General features: G+C 41.2%; 1 protein-coding gene across 3 annotated transcripts in view; it reads left to right on the top strand.

Moving 5' to 3' along the window:
- LOC149314012 (tensin-1-like) overlaps positions 1 to 20638 on the top strand; it is a 184833-nt gene extending 164195 nt beyond the window's left edge. For all 3 annotated transcript variants that reach the window (XM_089520362.1, XM_089520363.1, XM_089520364.1), the window contains 6 exons: positions 1298 to 1375; positions 3184 to 3255; positions 4390 to 4558; positions 6869 to 6937; positions 8438 to 8470; positions 12634 to 20638. In XM_089520362.1, the coding sequence (XP_089376488.1) occupies positions 1298 to 1375; positions 3184 to 3255; positions 4390 to 4558; positions 6869 to 6937; positions 8438 to 8470; positions 12634 to 12778 (566 nt within the window). In that variant the 3' untranslated portion in view covers positions 12779 to 20638. The remainder of the gene's footprint in view (positions 1 to 1297; positions 1376 to 3183; positions 3256 to 4389; positions 4559 to 6868; positions 6938 to 8437; positions 8471 to 12633) is intronic.
- The last annotated feature ends 659 nt before the right edge of the window (positions 20639 to 21297 follow it).

Raw genomic sequence — 21297 nt, 5'->3', positions numbered from 1 at the left:
TGCATCTATTAAAACTGAATTTCCAAAAGCATTGGTGCATTTGCTTTTACTATTGAAAGTTCATTACTTGGTGTTCATTTCTTTTAACGTATGCTGAAAAAACTATACAACTATAATGTATTTAGAGCAGAAAAAATCAGTAATGTTTTTAGTGCTCTATTCTGCTGCATAATTTCAAATGGTTGGATTATTTATTGTATGTGTATATGAGAATTTGTCCCCAATGCCTTTTAATATTACCTTCTCACATGCATAAGTTACGTCTCTTCAGCATTCCTTCATCTTTCTACTCATTTTCATTCTTCCTGAGAATGCATGAAATTGAAATAGCTTTTATGAACATCTTGCCTATAAAAAGGAAAAAGTTTTTAAGGTTTGACAGGTGACTTTGCCAATGCATTATTGATCTGAAGTACCATGAGCTACAGCCATCGAGAAACATTGACTCTTTTGCTCTGGTAGTTATATGAGACAGCCCTAAGTGGTTTTGAAATGACAGAATTCTCTGATTCCCAGTGAAGCAACTATTTTTATAAATCCTTCTGAGTTTAGAAGAGTAAAGGTGGAACACTCTTCCAACTAGATAAACCTAATGTCTGAGCCCTTTTAAAAATATCAGGTGTCATGATCAACAGAACAGACAGTACTGAAATAAGACAAGATCAGAACCAGATAATTTCTTAAGAAAATATACTCTGGAGAGTATTGTGCGGTACAGAGCACCAAAAAGAGGCGCTGGGGAGGCGCCTCTCTTTGCTCCGCAGCAGCGCCGCAGCAAATAAATTGTGCAATGCTGCTTCGCAGCAAAAAAGGAGTGCCTGGAAGTGGCTTCTTTTTGTGGTGCAGTTGTGCCACCACAAATCACCAGAGGCAGCATGATGATGTCGCAGCTGCGCAGCACTGTTTGGACGCTGCGCTGCTACGACATCATAGCTGTACACGCCATGTAGATGGTGCTGCGCAGCTGTGATGTCCTTGTCACGTGCTAGGATTGCAGGGTGTGTGCATGCACAGCCCCAAGGCAACCCTAGCACGTCACCATGATGCCACAAAGGGCTCGTCTGTACCGGGCCATTATCTCCTAGACAAGGAGTAGTTTACAGGATGACTGAGTAATTAGACTTTGTGTTTATCCCATTTATGTTTTTGTATCCCCATTCATTTGGCTTATGCAAATGTCAGTAAGGAGTTTATAAGCATAAAATCATGACAGAGTTGAGCAGCAGAAAGTGAGTGATGCCAGCATCAAAACATCTATTGTCTTTTATCTTTGTCCTTATTCCCTATTTTTTTACAGGTTGCCTGTCTGCTTTGGTGTACCAGCATTCCATCATGCCTCTGGCTTTGCCCTGCAAGCTTGTCATTCCCAACCGAGGTAAAGGTACTAGCATCAAGTCATGTGTGTAGAGTGAAAAACAGGGTACAGAGAATAACACCATAGCATATTCATCTGTAGGATGTGCAGGTGCACTTTAGTGAGTTCAAGCCTCTGAGAAAAGAAGTCACGCTCCAAATTCCCGCATTGGTTAACATGCTCCAACTAGAAGTTTTAGAACTGTCCTCTTGGACTCATTTCTTCAGTTTTAGAGCTTAATCAATACATGTTACATATAAGGATATAAGGAATATTGACAGGGCATTTTTTGTTCTTGGCTAAAAATAGTGTCCTGACATATTACAAGAGGTTTTATGCATTTTTGAAATGGTTTTTCCCATTTCAGGACTCTGTGGCAAAATTTTCATTTGCACAAACTACAACATTTTTTACCCCCAAAATGCTACATATGCACAAAATACAGTGTTTTGTACAAAACCATATTTTGCACAAAAGTCAAGGGATTGGTTTTCCCCAAAGGGTCTTAATATAAGAGAAAAACACATTAAAAATGCAGAAAACCACTCATAATCATGCCTAACAGGGAGTAAACTTTTTAAAATTTTTCATATTAATGTGTAAGAAAATAACAAAGGAATTATGTTTATATCTGTAGTGAACAAATCTTACCAAGAAAACCCCATGGTAGGGTCACCTTAACAATTTGAAGGCACACAACAACAGAGATTCAGATCTCATATCAGAAGATAGTAAGGAAGTACAAAATAACTTATGCATGGAAAAAGGCAACGGTATTCCTAAACATAGCAGGGAGTTAGCTGTAGTGACACCCTTCTAGAAATGTAATCAATATTGCTGGGAATAGGTTTCCTTTAAAGCTGGATGCACAACAGCACATAATTTTAAAGCAAGCAACACCTGTCTCTCTGTATCTTTGCTTGTCTCTCTGTCTGTCCTTTGAGAGTCAAATAGAAAAAGAAAATTCTGTCCTTTTGTTCCTGCATTGTATAAGCAACAAGATTCTTTCTATTCTCATGCAGCTAACCTGCAGTAGCTGCCACTTATTGGTGCTGTTTGTAAAAATGCTAAAATAAGGGGAATTATTTCAGTACTGTCGGCCCTTGGTATATGCGGGGGATACGTTCCAGAACCCCTTGCGGATACCAAAATCTGCAGATGCTGAAGTTCCCTTGTCCCCAATGGTGGTGTGTTCATCAGGCCACACCACCATTAGGGACAAAGGGATGAGTAAGTGGGCTGTGTGGCGGGGAGGTCAATGTAGGACTCCCACCGGGCTGATGGGAGGAGGAGCTCTGACTTCTTTACTTCCCTTTGAGCGACAGTGCATCCTGGAAGCCACCACCCTACTCCTCCTCACTCTCCAGCAGGAGTGGCAGCAGCGACTGTGATCTCCTGGGTCCTCCTGTCAGCAGAGGGCTCCTAGGAAGGAAGGAAGGAAGGAAGGAAGGAAGGAAGGAAGGAAGGAAGGAAGGATGGCAGTCCTGCTTGCCACTGCCAGCGTCTCCCTTGGTGACCCCCCTCCTTCTGCTGAGGCTGGCCTTGGTTTCCAGACAGAGTTGCCACCCCTTTCAGGAGACCAGCAGGAGGCGGAGGGGGGGATCACCAAGGGAGGTGGCAGTGGCAAGGGGAATGAGGGCAAGTCTGCGGATACTGAAGGCCAACCATATATGAAAATGTATTTGAAAGACTTGGTAAATCTAAATAAACCTATACTCTGGTTAACCTGCTTTAACCACTTGGTTTGTGATACAGCAAGGTAACACAAATATGTGTTAATGAACCAGATCTGATCATCTTACCCCTCTTGTTTATATTTTTTTAAAAAGATCCCATGGATGAAACAAAAGAGACAACTTCATCAAGCAACTCAGCGACTGACTTGCTCAAGCAGGGAGCAGGTGAGTGGTTTCAGCAGAAAGGAAATTTATTTTCTAACCAGTTTAGAAAATATCTAACAAAAATTAAGGGCACTGATTGGCTTATTTCTTTCTGTAGTCCAAACAGGGCAAGGAATTGGAATAAATATGGTAGGCCAGAGTGAACAAAGTACAGACTGTCCCCTAATTTATTGTATTTTATTATTTTATTTCTGAAAAATCCCCTTGCACCCTTCATGCAGGAGGCATGAGGATAACTTTGCTATGCTTTCTGGCTCCCACATCTGATATGCATAGGATCAGGGGAACGTTTTTTTCCCCTAAATGAGAAGTGATGCCTGATCACTTCCTATTTTGGAAAAAAAAAGTCCCCTCTAGGTCCTAAAATAGTTTTTTTTTGGGGGGGGGGGGACATAGTGAAATTGCCCCCACTCCAAGGGCACAAGTTTCCTCTTTCAGGAAAAATAATTGGAAAAGCATAGCAAGGGCTGTGTCCTCCCAAGGTCTGGCAGGGAACATGTGTGCAGCCCTGAGGCCTCTGGGCAGTTGCAGGCAGTGGAGACACATGTCTGTGTGGTATTTAGGAATGCTCTATAGATAACAGACGGATGAATCTTAATTTAAATGCAGTCCTGCATTCAGGCTGCCTAAATCCCATTGTTCCAGTTTTAGCATTACAGATAAACAGTACATAGGGGATGCATAAACTGGAATAGCTATATTATATGTTGATTTAACTCACTCATTCCTCCTTGATGTTTGAGTAAAGTTTCTGTTTATTCAGACTCTACCATCTGGTTAGACATGGGAGTGACAGACACCGGGCCTCTTAACTGTTGAAATGATAACTTTGTAGTTTATTTGTTGTCATACAGAAATACAGTCAGATACTCATGCAAGCTTTTCCCCATAGTCTGCAGTTAGTATGATAAACTCATTAATAGGAAGCAAATAATAATAATAATAATAATAATAATAATAATAATAATAAATCACAGTAAGTAATAGTAATAGGAAGCAAGTAATTTAAATTACCTTTAAATTACACACATGTGCATTAACTTTCTGCCAAAGCAAGCAGCAGATTGGTATTAGCTTTTGTATTTTCCCTGCATCATGCCATCTGATTGATTTTTTCTGCCCCTTCTTTTCCAGCCTGCAATGTGCTCTTTATTAACTCAGTGGAGATGGAATCCTTAACAGGTCCACAGGCCATTGCCAAAGCTATCACCGAGACACTGGCTGCAGACACCCTGCCCTCTGCAACTATAGTTCACTTCAAAGTCTCAACACAAGGAATCACCTTAACAGACAACCAGAGGAAGTAAGAACTAGGGGATGTACTTTGGTAAATTGTTCATTACACCCAAAGGAGAACATTATTTTTTCTTGAGTTTTCTTTCTATTGCTGGTAAGAATGAACAGTGATTTAGGACTTAAGAAAATCTGTGAGCTTGGAAAAGTTTCATAATTATTCACCCACTGCTGATTTAGTTACTGAGAAGTTTGTTAAATTCTCAGCTGGGTGGTTTAATGGAGCCAGAGGTCACAGGGTCAGAGACCTGGAATTTTTTGTTTAGTAAGAACTATTACAGAATTTGCCATCTCACTAGGATTCTCCTGTTTCCTCTGTATTTAACTCCAAGTCCTACAGCCACTGGAGGGGAAATGGACTTTCCCATTAACTGGGTATTATTATAAACTATTACTGTTGAAATCCATAGTATTTGGGAGTGGATTTACAAACTACATGAAACCACTGGGAGAGGTCATCTGGAGTTTTGGGGTGAGGTGTCACCAGTATGCAGATGACACCCAACTATATCTCTCCTTTCCATCGGATTCCAAGGAAGCTGTCTCTGTACTGAACCAGTGAAGTTTATCGCACAGGAGCTCAGGAAATGGTTGGAGAACAGAACGGAGGGGGCCAGGAACGAGTGGGGGATGCATTTTACTGCACACAAGGAAGTTCCTCACTCATCCTGTTCCATTCCCCATCATTCCCCATTTGTCCCAGAAGGGGCAATTTTTGAGAACTGTTCAAAACAGTTCTCAAAAATCTCCTCCTCTGGGATGGACTGGGAACGGAAGGGCAGGGAACAGAATGAGTGAGGGACTTCCTTGTGTGCAGTAAAATGCATCCCCCACTCATTCTGTTCCATTCCCAGGCCTTTTTGGACCATTCTCCAACTGTGCCAGGAGCCTGTGTGATAAACTTCAGTGTCTGCAGCCAGTAATAGACCAGATGAGGACAAACAAATTGAAACTTAATCTAGAGAAGACAGAAGTGCTCCTGGTCCGTCATAAGGCAGTTCATGGAATAGGGACATTGCCTGTGCTGGATGGTGTTACACTTCCCCTGAAATCTTAGGCTCGCAGCTTGGGCATGCTCCTGGACTCAACTCTGAGCCTGGATGTCCAGGTTTCAGCAGTGGCCATGAGTGCATTTGCACAGTTAAAACTTGTGCACCAACTGCACCCGTTCCTTGAAATGTCAGATCTGGTTACAGTGATTACATCCTGTTTGAACTTACTGCAGTGCACTCTACGGGGGCTGCCTTTGAGAACTGTTTGGAAACTTCAGCAAGTTCAAATTGCCGCTGACAGAATGCTGACTGGGGCCAGTTATAGGGACCACATAACTCCCTTGCTGAAACAGCTTCACTGGCTACCTGTTCGTTTCCGAGCACAATTCAAAGTGCTTCTTATGATTTATAAAGCCCTACGCTGCTTAAATCCAGATTATTTGAGATACTGTATCTCCCCATACAAGTCTGCTAAAGTTCTACGGTCTTCCACGGAAGGCTTTCTCACAGTCCCCCCACCATCACAGGCTCACCTGGTGAGGACACAAGAGAGAGCCTTCTCAGTGGCTGCTTCTGCCCTCTGGAATGCCCTTCCATGAGAAGCAAGGCAGGCCCCTCGTTGCTAGCCTTTCGTTTGCAGGGAAAAATGGCTCTGTTTTTTAATGTGTAGTTACGGGATGGGTTTTATATCGGATGAGTATTGTGATTTTATTGTGGCTTTGATATTTTTAATTTTATATTGTTTTTAGCTGATATTTAATTTTTTTATTGCAGTGTTTTTAAAATTGTTATTGTGAGCTGCTTTGGGTCCCTTTGGGGGGAAAGGCGGGATATAAATTAAATAAATAAACAAATACTTCACGGTAGATAATAAAACTGCTTGAAATTGTTTTGAAATAGTACAGCCAGCCAAACTTTTGGATTCTGTGTGGGAGTGTTGCTCATCTTGGTGAGGGCCACATTTCAAAATTTATCGCTAAACTACTTATAAACACTGCTGGCTTGATAGCAACATCTCAGCCTATTTCAAAACTTGCATAATGACATCTTGCTATGCATCAAGAAAGCTCAGGGTATTTTGCATTGAATAAATCTCACATCAGCCTTTCAATGTAGCTGGTGGAGAGCCCACACAGGTTATCATTTTATCATCACACGTGGACCGATGTAGTAAAAATTTAACATGTGTCAGGATGATACAAATGATTTACCCTTGGGGTTGGTGAGGTTGGTTATTTATATGGAAAGAGTCATTCTCATCCGTCCACCACTGTTTACCATTTATCATACTGTTGTGTCATTGGCTTCTCTTCATGCTTCTATTTCAGGTTATTCTTCAGACGACATTACCCAATCGTCACTGTTACCTACTGTGATGTGGACCCACAGGAGAGAAAGTAAGTATGGTTGCTGTTTGTCTGTGTTTTCAGGAAACCAAACTGTGCACATACATGTGTATGTGAAAAACATGACTTTCTGTTTCATGAGTGTGTCAATAGAGAAAAAGAATGGCTAGAAAAATGTTGTCTATTGCATAATTGCAGTATTATTTTATTTATTTGAAGCATTTTAATCCTGCCTTTCAGTGGAAGTTTCCAAAGCGGCTAACAGTTAAAAATCAACATTTGAGCAGTAAAATATGTTGTAGAACTGACTAAATAGTAAAGGCAGCAATAAAAACAATAAAGGCAAGAATAAGAAGTAAATTAGCAGTGGCTCTTAGCTGGCTAGGCATCAACTAAGTGTATGTTAGGGAGAGTACTGCACAACAATGATACAGTACTCCACTGTAGCAGGGTCATTAGTGCAGATCTCAAGGATCAAGATACTGTAGGTTCATATCAATAATCCTAGTTCATACCAGTTCCTGAGACTAAAAATGGGTTTTCCTATTGATCAGATAAAACTTGTAGGTAGCAAGTTGATATATGGGAAGGATCAGATCGTACTTCATTATAAAAAGCATTGGCTGGAATGGAGAGAATTAGAATGCATGGAGTGTTGAATAACAGGAAATTGTCTAGTGCCAAAACTCTTCATTCCTTTGCTGTGATTCTGAAAGAAGCTTTCTTGCAGATTCCAGCATCTTTGTGAGAACTGAAATTAAACTTATGTTCTCTTGTGATGCTAATGTTTGACTTCTTTCATTTTCAAATTCCAAAACCAATTGCTTCAAGAAATATGCCTAAACCAGAGCACAGAACATGCCTAAATATGCCTAAACCAGAACACAAGAAATTGTCAAGAGTGGTTGAGGTTTGCAGGCTCCTCACACATTTGATCCTTCTTTCATAATTAACAACTTTTATCAACAGGGAACCAGATGACAATGTGAACTCTGTTAAATGTTTGCACTCCATTGCTTTGGAGAATACTGAAGGCTCAATTTCAAATAAAAACTCATCTGGGTTATTGGTCTTTATTGGCATAAACCTTTGGGGCAAGCTTGTGACAGAGGAAGGTTGGAAACATGATACTGTTTTTCACTGTTCTTTATGAGCACTGTTTTGTGGTCAGCCAAGGCCCTATGGCAGCAACTTACTCTTGTATTTCACAGTAATTTTTCCAGCTCTTTCTCATCTTGCTTTTTCTGAGAGTCAGGCCTTAATATTTTCAAAGCAGGTGATAATTTCTCTGTAGAGGTAAGAAATATCAGGGAAATCTCAAAATAATAGGAAATAAAACAGAATACTGTAAATGGCTGTTTCTTAGTTTTCAGACAAAGAGGTCAAGCGTACAATCACTGATCCAAGGTATTACCTCCATCCTCCCCCAGCCCTCCAACTAATTATTCCTCAGGGGGGGAAAAACTGATCTTACTCTTCTTGTGGTTTGCTCACTTGTTGCTGCTATCCCTGTGGAAAGTAACTAAAAGTTATTTTTTTCTCTTCTTATAGATGGACTAAATCGGAGAGTGGTGGCTCTGCAAAGTAAGTCCTGTTTCTGAATCAGTGTTAGAATATCACAGTATCACACAATGGGACTCTTTCTCCTCGCATCATCAGTTCTTCAGCACTGACAGACAGGCTTAGATATTTTCTTTTTGCCTAAGTGATTCCAGATCAAAGAGATTGACAGAAAGGGAGGAAGGATTAAAAACAGGAGTAATCAGATGGAGTCTGAACTGGGTTGATTGCAAACCATTTGGGTCAGGGTCCACAATCATTTCTCTACAAAGAGTCACATCTGGTGTCTTCTGAGGGTCCACAGGCGCGTGTATATGCACGTGCATACATATCACACCACACAGGGATCTTTGAGAGATAATATAGAGGAGAACATTTCTCCCATCCTCCAGGGTCCTGCATTGCACTATCTGTGTCCATAGGACAAGAGCAGACTCAGAAGCCAGTAATCAGCTAGGCTGGAAGAAAAGAAGGCAGAGTCCCTTCAAGCTTCAGGTGCTGCACAGAGAGTAACAGCGGGCAGGGATGTTTACTCTTCTCCTCCATGCCAGCTGTGATCAGACCAAAGAAGGGAGGTCTCTATTTTAGGATCACTGGCAAGATAGAGAAGCTTTAGTTTAGGCTTTCCAAATTGGATCCAGAATGGGGCTCCTATAACTTTCATCCTTATTAGATCTTCGAATAGGACAAGGTTATTTCACATCTGGACTATTATAATAGCCTACTGGCAGGTTTGCCTTTCTGCTCTCTTTCTCCTCTGGTTTTATTCCAGAACAATGCTGTCTGGGTTATCTTAAATCTCCCCACAGTCACATGTCTCTTCCACTCGTAGATCCCTCCACTGGCTTCCAGTTCAGCCCAGGGCTCATTATAATAAGCTTTTAGTCCTTGTATTTAAGGCCTTGTGCTCTAACCTCCAGTATATGGCAGCTCAGCTAGCATGGTATGTACCATCTAGAAATTTAAGATCTGCAGACAAAGGATCATTGGTGGTTTCACCAATGTGTATGGCTCTGTCAAGGCTGTGAACCTTTCAGGAACTGGCTCCACATTTCTGGAACAGCTTTCTTTCCACCTCCAGTTTGAGGAGGATCTGATCCACTTTTGTAAAGGGTTGAAGACCTTCTTCTTCAGTTCTTGGATTAAGTTGCTGAGCATGCTTAAGGTGGCTGAGATGGGTAGCAACTGAGGAGGATTCTGTCTGTTTTTATTTTTAGTATATTAATATACAGTGGTGTGGGCGGGGCTGGGGGTCCCATGGGTGGTAATACCCTTTGGGGCTCCATGGTAGCGGGGTTAAGTCCCTTTTCCAGTAAACCACCACTCAAGCCAGGAGAGCAGTCAACAACAGTCCAACTTTATTTCCAACAATTCCAGCGATTTCAGCCTCCTCAAGAGAACTCTTCCCCACTCCCTAGTTACTTCACTGGGCATGGGGTGGCTGTTAACGGCACAGCCTTTGCTTCTCCACAGGGCTCCTCTGCCCACTCACTCGAGTGCAGGTCCTCTGGGGCGAGCCGGGCAGTAGGCTAGTCCGGCTTGTGGCTGCTCTTCTGCCGGACCTAGTACGGGAGCAGTTACCCCTCCCGGGCTGCTCCGGTTCCTCCACTCCCACCAGGTGGGTTCTGACCTCCCTCCGCCTCCCTCGCCGCAGCCGGCCGCCGGGTTAAAAGGCTCACCCTTTTCGGTCCCTTGGCGTCTTGGACTCACCGGCACGGACACGTGGCAAGGTCCGGCCCTTATCCTCCCAGCCCATGTGCGGGAGTTAAAGTTGGTGCTTGGCGTCGCCGGGAGTGGGCCCCGGCCTCCTTCCCTCCTTTCCCTAATGCCTCCTCGAACTCATCTTCCGCATATACCATCTCCTCCCCTTCCCTCTTCCTCTCCTGGCCTTATATGGGCCTCCTCCTGAGAACCCTCCCCAGCCGCCTTCCTGGCGCCAGCTGCAACTTTCCCCCCCCCTGGGCTCAGCTGGGAATCCTTCCATCCTGCTTCTGCCCCTGGGTCCTCCCTTCCCCCTCCTTCTTCTTCCTTTGCCCATCCAACCCTCTCCTGCTCTCCCTCTTTACAAGTTGGCCCTCTGTACACACAGGGATCTGTTCTGCCCCCCCCCCCCCAATAGCAAAATCTGTGGATACTCAAGTTCCGTTGTCCCCAATGCCAGCACATGCATGTGGCATGCTGCCATTAGAGAAAATGGAACTTCATTGGCAGCACATGCATCTGACTGTGCTGCCATTAGGGACAGCCCCCATTGTTCACAGTGGCAGCACAGTCATGTTAGGGACAACGGGACTCAATGGCAGCATGGCTGTGTGCACATGGCGCCATTGGACACAATGTGGACTTGCTGTTCACAGATGCTTGACTCCTCGGACACCAAGGGCCGACTGTATTATTTTAATATTTTAGCATTTTATAATGTATATGTTCTGATGTACCACCCTGTGGTGGAAAGGATGTTATAAATAATGTTGTTAAGGTACTGTAAAACTGTCTTAAGCAAAATTAAGGCCCCTGTTTTCCATCACCTGCCAAACCTAAGAGGTGGGGAAGGATGCATAAAGGAACACTGAGGAACAGAAAGAGAGCATGAGGGACAAAAACAGAACTGGAGGCTCCTCCATGCCCCTCACTGAATTCTAGTGAGGCAATAGTCATTTTGGGAGGAACCGCTATGACTTAAAGTTGGGACTTGGAAAGTATGAGAGGACAGGTACCTTCATCTTGTTTGACAAAAATTTATGGTACTTCTTCTTGATCAATGATTTGTAAAGCATTAAAATTACAATAGACCCTAATTTAACCCCTCCAGCACACACCTACCAGTCAGATGCAGATCTATGTTTTCTTGCAGCTATTACCAGCAAGGAAACAGCCTGGGGTTCAGGTTGCCCATATGTGTACCATGAGGAAACTGGCTCTATCAGTGTTTTGATTTTTTAAAAATAATTATTACCCATCTCTGTTACCTATCTTCATTTATCCCCATCACACTGGGTGTTCATTAGTTCAGGGGGAGGTCATGATTCACAAACTATAGCTCTCAGGCTACTTTTCTTCTATTGCAAAATTTCCATGTTAAAAAAAAAAAAAAACCCAAGTAGTTGAACCTAGGTCATGCTTTGACTTTCTTCTCCTGATATTACTGCTAGCTTAGCATCACTAGAATAGACTCTAAGGATGTATGGGACCCACTAATTTTAGGCACCATGTATCACAAGGGGTGTTTTTATTAGAGTCCTCAGCTGTCAGGGTTTTCTGTCTCTAATTAGAAATGACGAGAGTAGGATCAGAGTCGATTCTCCTTCTAGCTAGCATTTATAACTTTTCTTAAAAGTGCTGTGTTTTTTTAAAGCCACATTTAGAGATTTTTTTTAACATAATGGTGACAGTGGTGATGATGATGATGACAGTGATGATGATGATGACAATGATAGACGAAGAAGAAGAAGAAGAAGAAGAAGAAGAAGAAGAAGAAGAAGAAATGTAGTGCCATTAGTATGCCTGGTACTGCACATAATAACACATACAAGAGACAGATAAAGTTGTACAATCCTATTTGAACAATGGGAATCTCAGACTCTTCTCCCGGGGGTAGTGACCCAAATCCCTTCCATTTCCTTGTGAATCATCTATGTTTCTTGCCTGTGTGGACACTAAGTACAATGGGCCCTTGGTATCTGCTGGTGTATCCCCCATGGATACCAAGATCTATGGATGTTCAAGTCCTCTTATATTCAATGGCATAGTGAAATGTTGTCCTTATACAAAATAGGAAAATTAGGCTTTCTGGAATTTATATGTTTTTCTTTCTTTCTGGAAATTATATATATATATATATATATATATATATATATATAGAGAGAGAGAGAGAGAGAGAGAGAGAGAGAGAGAATATTTTCAATCCATGGATTAAGAGTCCATGGATATGAAGGGCTGACTGTATGTGGATAGCTTACCCATATGATACTAGTTTTGGTAGCAACCATTGTTTTATTAATAGCTATGGATTTTGACAGAGTTTTGGGAAAGTTTCCTTTTGAACTGCAAGATGTGGGAGATTTTATTTGGTAATTGTAGTCCAAAATGTAACTTCTCCAAAATGTAACTTCTCTGGCTTCTAATATGCTTTTCTCTGACTCCCCCAGCACTGCTGCCACTGCTTAATTTATTTTGTATTCCCACAGACTCTTTGGCTTTGTGGCCAGGAAGCAAGGCAGTACAACAGACAACATCTGCCACCTCTTCGCCGAGCTGGACCCTGATCAGCCAGCCGCTGCCATCGTCAATTTTGTTTCCAGGGTCATGCTTGGCTCCTCTCAAAAGAGATGAGCCAATGCCTTCCCCCAGCCAGGGGGCTTCTTGCCCTTGAATTTTGAAGAAGGACTTGGAGTTGTTCCGAGAAGGAGTGCAAGGAAGTGCATGGTGAAAGAAGGAAGTGAACCAATGGGGGGAAAGAGAAGGGAAAAAATATGTCTGGATTGTTGGAAGGCCCAAACCAACCAAATGTACGTACAAAGCAGAAACCAAGGAACTGACACTGTCACCTTTCCCTGCCAAGCTCAAGAGGTGGAGACAATTTTGGCTTTTGGATCAGCATGAAATCAGAGAATTCAGCCCCACAGGCCAAAGCACGGATTTTATTAACCTTTGTGGGGGTAGGACTATATAGTAGTTGCTTGTTTAGAAAATAAGGCAAACAAACAAACAAACAAAAATAATCATGAATATGTGAGCTGCAGGAATCACATTGAGAGACATGCCAAACAAGCAATCATTTCTGAAATTTATTGCTCCCAACTCTTCAACTGCTGAATGTATGAAATGTGTCTGTATGGGTGTGCACAAATATGTGCCTGTAAGGGTGTGTGTGTGTGTGTGTGTGTGTGTGTGTGTGGTGTTCACATGTTTTAATGTGTAGCTGTGGAAATCTGCAGCATTAGGGATCTGTATTTGCTCAATGTCGAATGATGGTTATTCAGAATTTTTACTTGTTGATGCCCTCTTTCTCCACTTTCACCAAGGACATGGGTTTCCATCAATCCATCTTGGAGGAATGCCTCCTAAGCATCTACTAATATGGTGAGATCTACTAGGGGGGTAAAAAGTTCTGATTTTAATCAGCTGTGGCATATAGCCAGACCCAGGGCCTCACACACACAGAGGTACACCTCATATGTATGCGTGCGCGCGTGCACACACACACACACACACACACACACACACACGATTGTATAGAAGAGTTGTTGAGTGGGGAGTCTCTCCCTAGCTAATTTTAGGAGCATGCTAGCCAAAGTAAAAGAGTTATCTTCTAATCTCTATGCAGGGAGGTCTGTGGCAGGCCCTTCAAACAGAAAAAAAACTGTCCCTGCCTCTTAAACTTTAAAATACCAGCAGTTTGGGAATGCCATTCCTTTTATGTGTAAGGTAAAACTACCCTGCCCAGGTTTATCCTTTCTCCTTAGGGAGACATGCACGCTGTTTTGTATGTTGCATGGAAATTATTCAGTAGTGCAAAGACAAGATGAATGATCAGATAATGGGGAAGGGTGGGGGGATTTTGTAATATTAATCTTTTAAAAAAGATCCAGGTTGGTGTGAGCTCTGGCTTAAGCACGACCATAGTTGATTCAGCAACCAGTGGCTATAGGTTATTACTCTCTCTGTTGGAAGTTCAGCATTTATTGTGTAGCAAAGTTTGTTCATTGATTTGCCACATTAAATTTTGCTTTTGCTACAGGAGGCATCAAACATCAGATCTTGCTCTGAGCTGCTAGCCTAGCAGTGTGTTCTTCGATTGACATTTGTTGTGGGATGGGAAGCAGTTCTGTTACCTTAACAATTTTTCATTAAGAGTAACTTCATACCCATCTCCACAGTGAATGCAGCTGCAGAGGAATAATTTCTTTTTCTGCTTGGCATTACCAATTAGTTATTCTATTAGCATAGTTTCTGGCATTCCTTCTGGGAGCCATATGAGTCTAGTCCATTGATTAATGGCTCTCAGCATCTTTGTCAAGGAGAGGTTGAATTGTCAGCAGGCTTTTGCTTGCCTGTGGAAGGATCTCTTGCATAGACCTCCTAGTGCATTGTGGGATTTTCTTGCCACCCTTTAAAGCACTTGCGCTTGGCAAATCCCAGATACAGACTCTTGTGCTGAATGGACAAAGAGCTGTTCCCATGTGTCAAATCCTATGGGTTTATTGTGGATTCTTGAATCTCTACTTAAACTAGAGTCAAGGCCCCACTGAAAGCAAGTTGCTATTGGCTTGCCATGTCATTTGGTCCAAAGGGGACCTACAGCCAGGGAAGGGGGTTGGGATCATGCCTTCTGGTAGGCTTTATTTCTTACCCATAGCCATTGGGATGAAAAGCCATTTCCCCCAAAGTGTTACCTGGCTTGCTAATATAACAACCTAAAAATACTGGGATAAGATCTTTAGGGGCAGAATGTCTGTCAATGAGACACTTCATTACCAAGTGATGCAGCATTCTCTAAAAATCAAATATGAATTACAAGTTGTGCTGTCACCTAAATTCCCCTGGAGAGTATGGCTCTCTCATTGCCTTGATATAATATATATATATGTATGTATGTACGTATGAAATATACTGACAAAATAATGTAAGCTAGTCAAAAAATTTAAAAAGTGAAATTTACAAGAAAAGTATTTATTTATTTTTTTTGCCACATTGCTTCTATCTTTTATCTCCTCCAATATTTGCAATATCCTGCCATTCTTCCCCCGCCCCATGTTATAGTCTTTTGTGTGTATAACTTAGTGGAAAGTGATTAGTATTCTTGACATGGGTAAGGTTTTAAAGATGATGGCTATCCCTCTCCCAAGCTCCTTAATGTATTTTTTTTTATTTTGTACCACAATATGGCATTTCTCATTCCTGCCACCTCATTTTTAGTAATCCGCCTGAGCAAGTGAGCATGTATGAATTGGTACTCTGTTGCTGAGTGATATGAGGGTTAGTGGTGTGCGCATGTGTGAAAGTGTGTAGAGAAAGACTCATTTTTGGATACTGTACAAAGAGTGAGTTTGCATCTGAGAGCTGTTGCTGAGACAGGTACTTGGATGGAGTGGGAGCATCAGTTTTGATGTCATCGCCCAGGCTCTGCACCCTATCTTCACCCAGATGGGATGCTGGAGACTGTGACAGCTTATTTTTTATGTTGGTTGCAAATATTTCCCTCCTTCTGCAAAATTCAAGCAAGATGATCCCCCTCCCTCGCCTGCAACTGTCTCACCCTGCCATTAACCAATTAGAGAAACACTGTGTCTATAGATATATAAATATTATAAATATATATATATATATATTTTTGAAAGTCTCTATTTTTCAGACTTCATTTTTTTCACTGCTTTCAAGCATTTGCAGTTTCCTCCCTTCTTCAACGTTTGCTGCCCTGCCACAGAAAGTGGTATTGAAGTTTAATGGTTTTGTTTCTGTTTTGCAATTCAAAAGAAATAAGCTTGATGTAAGGCATCTAATGGTCATATATAAATAAATATCATCATGGCAAGCACTTGCATGTCAGCAGAATACCTGCTTCTCGCCACAACCTGCTCACTACTAACTCACTCACTTAAGATGGGAAGTTTAAGATCTCTACTTCTTAAGCACTTTTGCTGATAATGGCTTTAAAAAAGAGAGAGGGGAGAAGCAAAGCTAATCACATTATGTAACATGTTGCTTTTCTTGCTTGCATCCAAGACAAAAGCTGCATTATAGGAGTAATGATTGTGTTTTACATCTCAGTTTAACTCCTCCAGGGTGGCTTTAAATCCAGGATTCACAAAATATATATGAGAGAAAGAGAATACCCACAGAGTCACAAGTGCATGTTAGAGGTCATGCAACCTCCTTATTCTAAATCAGACCATCTCTCTGTGTATCTTGATTAGGTTAAAGGAATCCTGAATTTGGTTCACCATTCCCTTACTCCCCTCTACTGACATTGTGCCTTTCCAGTTGTGTTTGGGGTAACAGAACAGGGACAAATAATAAAGAGGCTAGAATCTCAAAGCCAATCCATTCTTATGGATTGCCAACCCTGTAAATGGAAGGAAGTGCCTTCTGAGGTATATTTGAATTTTAAAAAGGTGTCACAAATTTGAGAATGAGAAACTGTTTTACCTTCCCCCTCGCCCGTAATCTCTACCGCACAGGATGATAAAGTAAGCCATGTTCCTTGTCCATTGTGATCTGTGTAGATATTTGCCCAGAATGTGAGCAAGTTATTGCTTTGGTCTTTGTTGAATCAACCACTCCCCTCTGTCATAGCCAAAAAGCCATGCTCACTCTTGTTTCATTGGATCAGAGAGGGTTTTTTTTGTGACACTGGTGAGAACTTTTGTTTGCTCTCTGTTGAACCCCAGATGCTGGAAGAGGAGCTACAGTTTTCCCCAACAAAGACATACCTTTTGTTGATTCTTTTAAAGAGCATGAGAGGAGACAGTTCCATTTGAAACACATCCCCTCCTTCGAATGCCTGGGAATGCTGTTTAATGTAACTTTATCCCATGTATACTATGTAATAATGGTTCTGTTAGTTCAATAGAAGGTGTTATATTTCATTCAACAGCACACAAACACCCTCCCCTGTGCACAGAGAACTACATAATATTGCCAAAGATACCTGTTTGACATGCACTATTCTCAACCTGTTGGTTGTAAATTTATTGTATGTGCCTCTTTCCTTTCCTTGTGTTGTGTTACATCCGGTTAGCAAGTGTCTTTTGGTTTGCTTTCTCAACAATGTGTGTAACTCTAACCACCCTTCAACAGGTTGGTGATGTTAACTGATTTTATGTGTAATTTGATATATGGGGAAATTTCCTGAGCAGTGAAACAGCCAAAGTAACATGAGAGAGAACAGGAGCAAAGCCATTCAAATACCTTCATATGTTAGTCCCTGAGGTCTTAACTCTTATGAAAAGAAATGCAGCTCATTTGTCCAAATTGTCCCTAATGTGACTATTGTTGCTTGTTTCAAATTCAAATAGTAAATCATTTTCTACTGCTTGCTCAAATCCCTTGCCAAGGACCTCTGAGATAAATTTAAAGTCAACAGCATTAAACACAGGAGTATGCTTTTTTGTTGTTGTGGTGTTGCTTCCAAAGCATTGGCAAAGATTTTTTAAATGTTCTACTGCTGCAAAGTTTATTTGATATCGCACACAACAGAGATGTGAGGAATGATGACCTGATGAATTTCTCCACCATGGTGGCTGACTGCACTGTTGTTCTATGTTGGACTATTAGCCAACATTGTAGTTAAGTAATCTTTCCTCTAACATAGACACATACAGGAACATTCACTGCCATACCTACAGTATACCACAACTAGCTCAATGAATCATTGCAGTCTGCACTCTGAGGTGGATGTACTGGGAATAAACATGAATGGAAACAGACCATATATAGGAAGAGGGTTGCTATCTCCTGTTAGCTAGTTATACAGTTGTTATTCAGGAATGACTCAAAAGAGCTTGGATTCAGGCTGAATTTGTGTGGTGTGTATTTGAGAAATATTTGGTAGAATGATTAGTTCTCTTCATTCTGGAGCATTTTGGGGCTAAGTGAGACACACAAAAAGTAGGGTAGAAATCTAACTTGGAGTTAATTGCCTTCCATCAGTTTCAGAATTTAAAAGTACCTTTGGCCATCAGGATAATAGCATTGCTGGGTCTTAACTTTATGCCATAGATGAAGATTTTAAAATTGTGTCATAATGGCAGCATCCATGCTGTTCCAAGGTAATGTGTCATCATTACCTAGAAGAGAGGTGGGCTGCTCCTCATTAGAAGTTTTCAAGTAGAGGCTGAACAGCCATCTGTTGGAGATGTTCCGGTGATAGGTCTCCTGCACTGACCAGGAGACCAGGGCATTGAACTAGATGGCCTGTAAGGTTGTTTTCCATGAATCTTTTGTCATTAAAGCAGGTATGAGGTGGGCCATTGCCCGTTATCTTGCATTATGGTGCCATTGATTTTTTTTTTTACATGAAAGTATAGCTGGCTAACAGAGTTTCAGAAACCAGCAAAGTAGCCTAAGATTGGATGATGTAGCCCACCCTACCAACAAACATTCCTAGTGTTTTTAGACTTATTTCTTATTATTACATCTGTCTGGCTTTAACAGATATTTGGAGAGGATGATAATGATATTTTCACTAGAGAATAATGCATAATCATTTTTTTGTTTTTAAAAAGAAGCCGTCATAAGTAAACAAATTGGTCAGTTTAGCTTTTTCCTACATTCATTTTTTTCTCGAGTTCTTTCTCTTAAATTTATGAAGAAATCTGTAATTTTTCCAAAGTTTCTTTCAAAAGGGAACTGGACAAAGTTTTTAGCCATCTGTGCTAGCCAAATTAAATGGGGATATCTATCCTAACATGGAGATCATGCTGTATTTACCTACTATGCAATTGTTTTAAAATGTAGAGTGAGTCCATCAGGAAAGAGAAAATATATATATGGTAATGCTTATCCAGGGGGTTAAAGATGGATACATGCAAAGAGATTGAAAACCAGTTTTCTAAGAATAGCATGGGAAAGTCTAACATCTGGGCCACATGTGGCCCTTTAATCCTTTTATGCAATCCTCCCAGGAACCTTCAGTCCCTAAGGTTCCCCAATTTTCTAAAACCTTTTTATGGGCAAATAATTGCTCCATACCATCCAGATCACTGCCAAAAGCCACCAGGATGCCGCCATCTAGATTAATCCCACCCAGCCAGCCTTCCCAGACAGAAATGCACAGCTCCTGGCAGCCAAAATAAAGGTAAATCAAAATCAGAAGTGCAAAAAAGAAAGGGAAATTACAACCTTTAATGCAACAATATAGCCTGACAGGGAGGCAGAGCAAAATCTGCAAACAGTGCAACCACCAACCCTTGTTCTAAGAGCAAAGAAGAATTCAAGTGTAGGTGGGTGAATCTGCCAGTTTCTCCTTTCCCACATCTTATTTTTTTTTTTAAAAAAAAAATCTTAAGTTCTTTCTTTTAATTTTCAAATGCAGTGGTTAATTCTTTGCCTTCAGCACTTTAATCTGCTCACCAACACCCACATTCAGAGACTTTGTTGAAAGTGTCCTTGCACTTACTGGAGCCCACAAGTGGGCAACCTGGCAACAGACCCAACAAAGCACCTGACTTTATCCAAAACTACCATTAGTCAATGCCTGAAACTACTTGGGCCGATCAACTGTGTTATAGTGTTATGCAGCAATGAAAGTATCTGATGTAACCTTCTGATCCCTGAAATGGCTCAGGAATCTCAAGTCCTACAGAAGAAAGACTCTTCTTGAACCTGTTCCATGGAAGGAAGTCCCATGGAAACCATTTGGATCAAGTAATATGTTGAGAAATCATGCTCTTCTTTCTGCTTCAGCTAAGAGCAGTGTACCCTAAAATGGACCCCATTGAACTTCAGAGGCCCTACTGCATTTATGCTGAAGCAAACTGACTAGGTCCAATACAATTGCTTTGAAGCAGGGCACTTTCCCAAGTACTCAAGACTTTACAATGTTTATTAGGAAGTACAGCCTTCAAATTTTGGTGGGATTTACTCCCAAATAATTATAACTAGGATATCAACCAAACAATGCAGGTCCAGACTTTTTATTAATCCCATTTGCTGCCTTGTGGATGCTGCTATTGTCATTGTTGCTGTTGTTACAATAGATTTTTTTTGTCAGTATTAATGACTCTTTGAGACAAACATTTGTTTCTCCTTCTTGCATCCTTGCAGTTTTTTAAAAAACAGACACACAAATGTGCAAATGTACATTTTGCATACCCACAGAGGAATAAGAGGGGAGGAAAAACCCAGACTAACCCCCTTTCTATGTATTTATATAGAGAGAATTCTCCTTTATATTTTGTATCTTTGTGCCCATAATTTTCATCACTTATATATAAGAGACAACTCTGTGCCACTCATGGTTCATGTGTGAATGGACCATGCACATCCAAGCTTTCCTTTCCCTTTGTACAGCTATCTTAACTCATTGCAGTTCCTTGTATGGCTTTATAAATGATAAGATTTTAAACAAAATCAATTATATGAAATATACTGTTGCTTGAAATGCCCAGCTTGGTGTCTGGATTGCTGGAATTGTATCTCAAACTTTAAGGGACTGAAGGAATAAAGACTCTCTACTTTTTGCACAGGGAAGATCATTATGGTGGGTGTGTTTACTCCTACCCTTTGCACTCTCTCATGGAGGATTTTGCACACTGCAAACAGTAACTTAAGAGGCAACAGAATGGGTCTAGAATTTCATCCAAAGAGAAATTTCAAAGAAATGTAGTGGTTCCTGCTAAAAAAAGAAGTAGTCAGAGGAAAGGTAATGTCAATATGACCAAGAATAGTTTTCAAAGGAATTTTTTCATATCCCCAATTGAAGTTTAACCTAAGATAACATTCCGGCAAATCACTTTCCCCACTAGAGCCCATCTTCACAATTATTATTATTATTATTTATATCCCACTTTCCCCCCAAAGTGGGAACTCAAAGTGGCTTATAATTTAAAAGAATACAATTAAAAACATCCAAAAGTGAACTATATCTTCACCATTGTAGTGGCTTTGTTAGAGCACCCAGTGTGCACCCACACATCACCCCTCTGAAGGGCTGCACTGCATCAGAAGTTCATTATGATAAAATAGCAGAAGCCTGGGGCTGTAAGTTTTGAAATAGTTTGCAAACTGCCAACCTGTTACCTGTAAGCACCCTCCTGCTGCCGTTGGATGAATTGCTGTGGTATCATAGGACATTCACAGCTTTATAACCACAGAAGAATTGTTTCCAGAATGTTAGGAAAGAATATGCC

The sequence above is a fragment of the Sceloporus occidentalis genome, unplaced genomic scaffold, assembly GCF_023333645.1.
Source record: "Sceloporus occidentalis isolate IW3139 unplaced genomic scaffold, rSceOcc1.0.p SCAF_4, whole genome shotgun sequence".
Taxonomy (NCBI): Eukaryota; Metazoa; Chordata; class Lepidosauria; order Squamata; family Phrynosomatidae; genus Sceloporus; species Sceloporus occidentalis.
The sequence above is the reverse complement of the archived record's forward strand: the minus strand, read 5'-3'. Positions and strand labels throughout refer to the sequence as shown.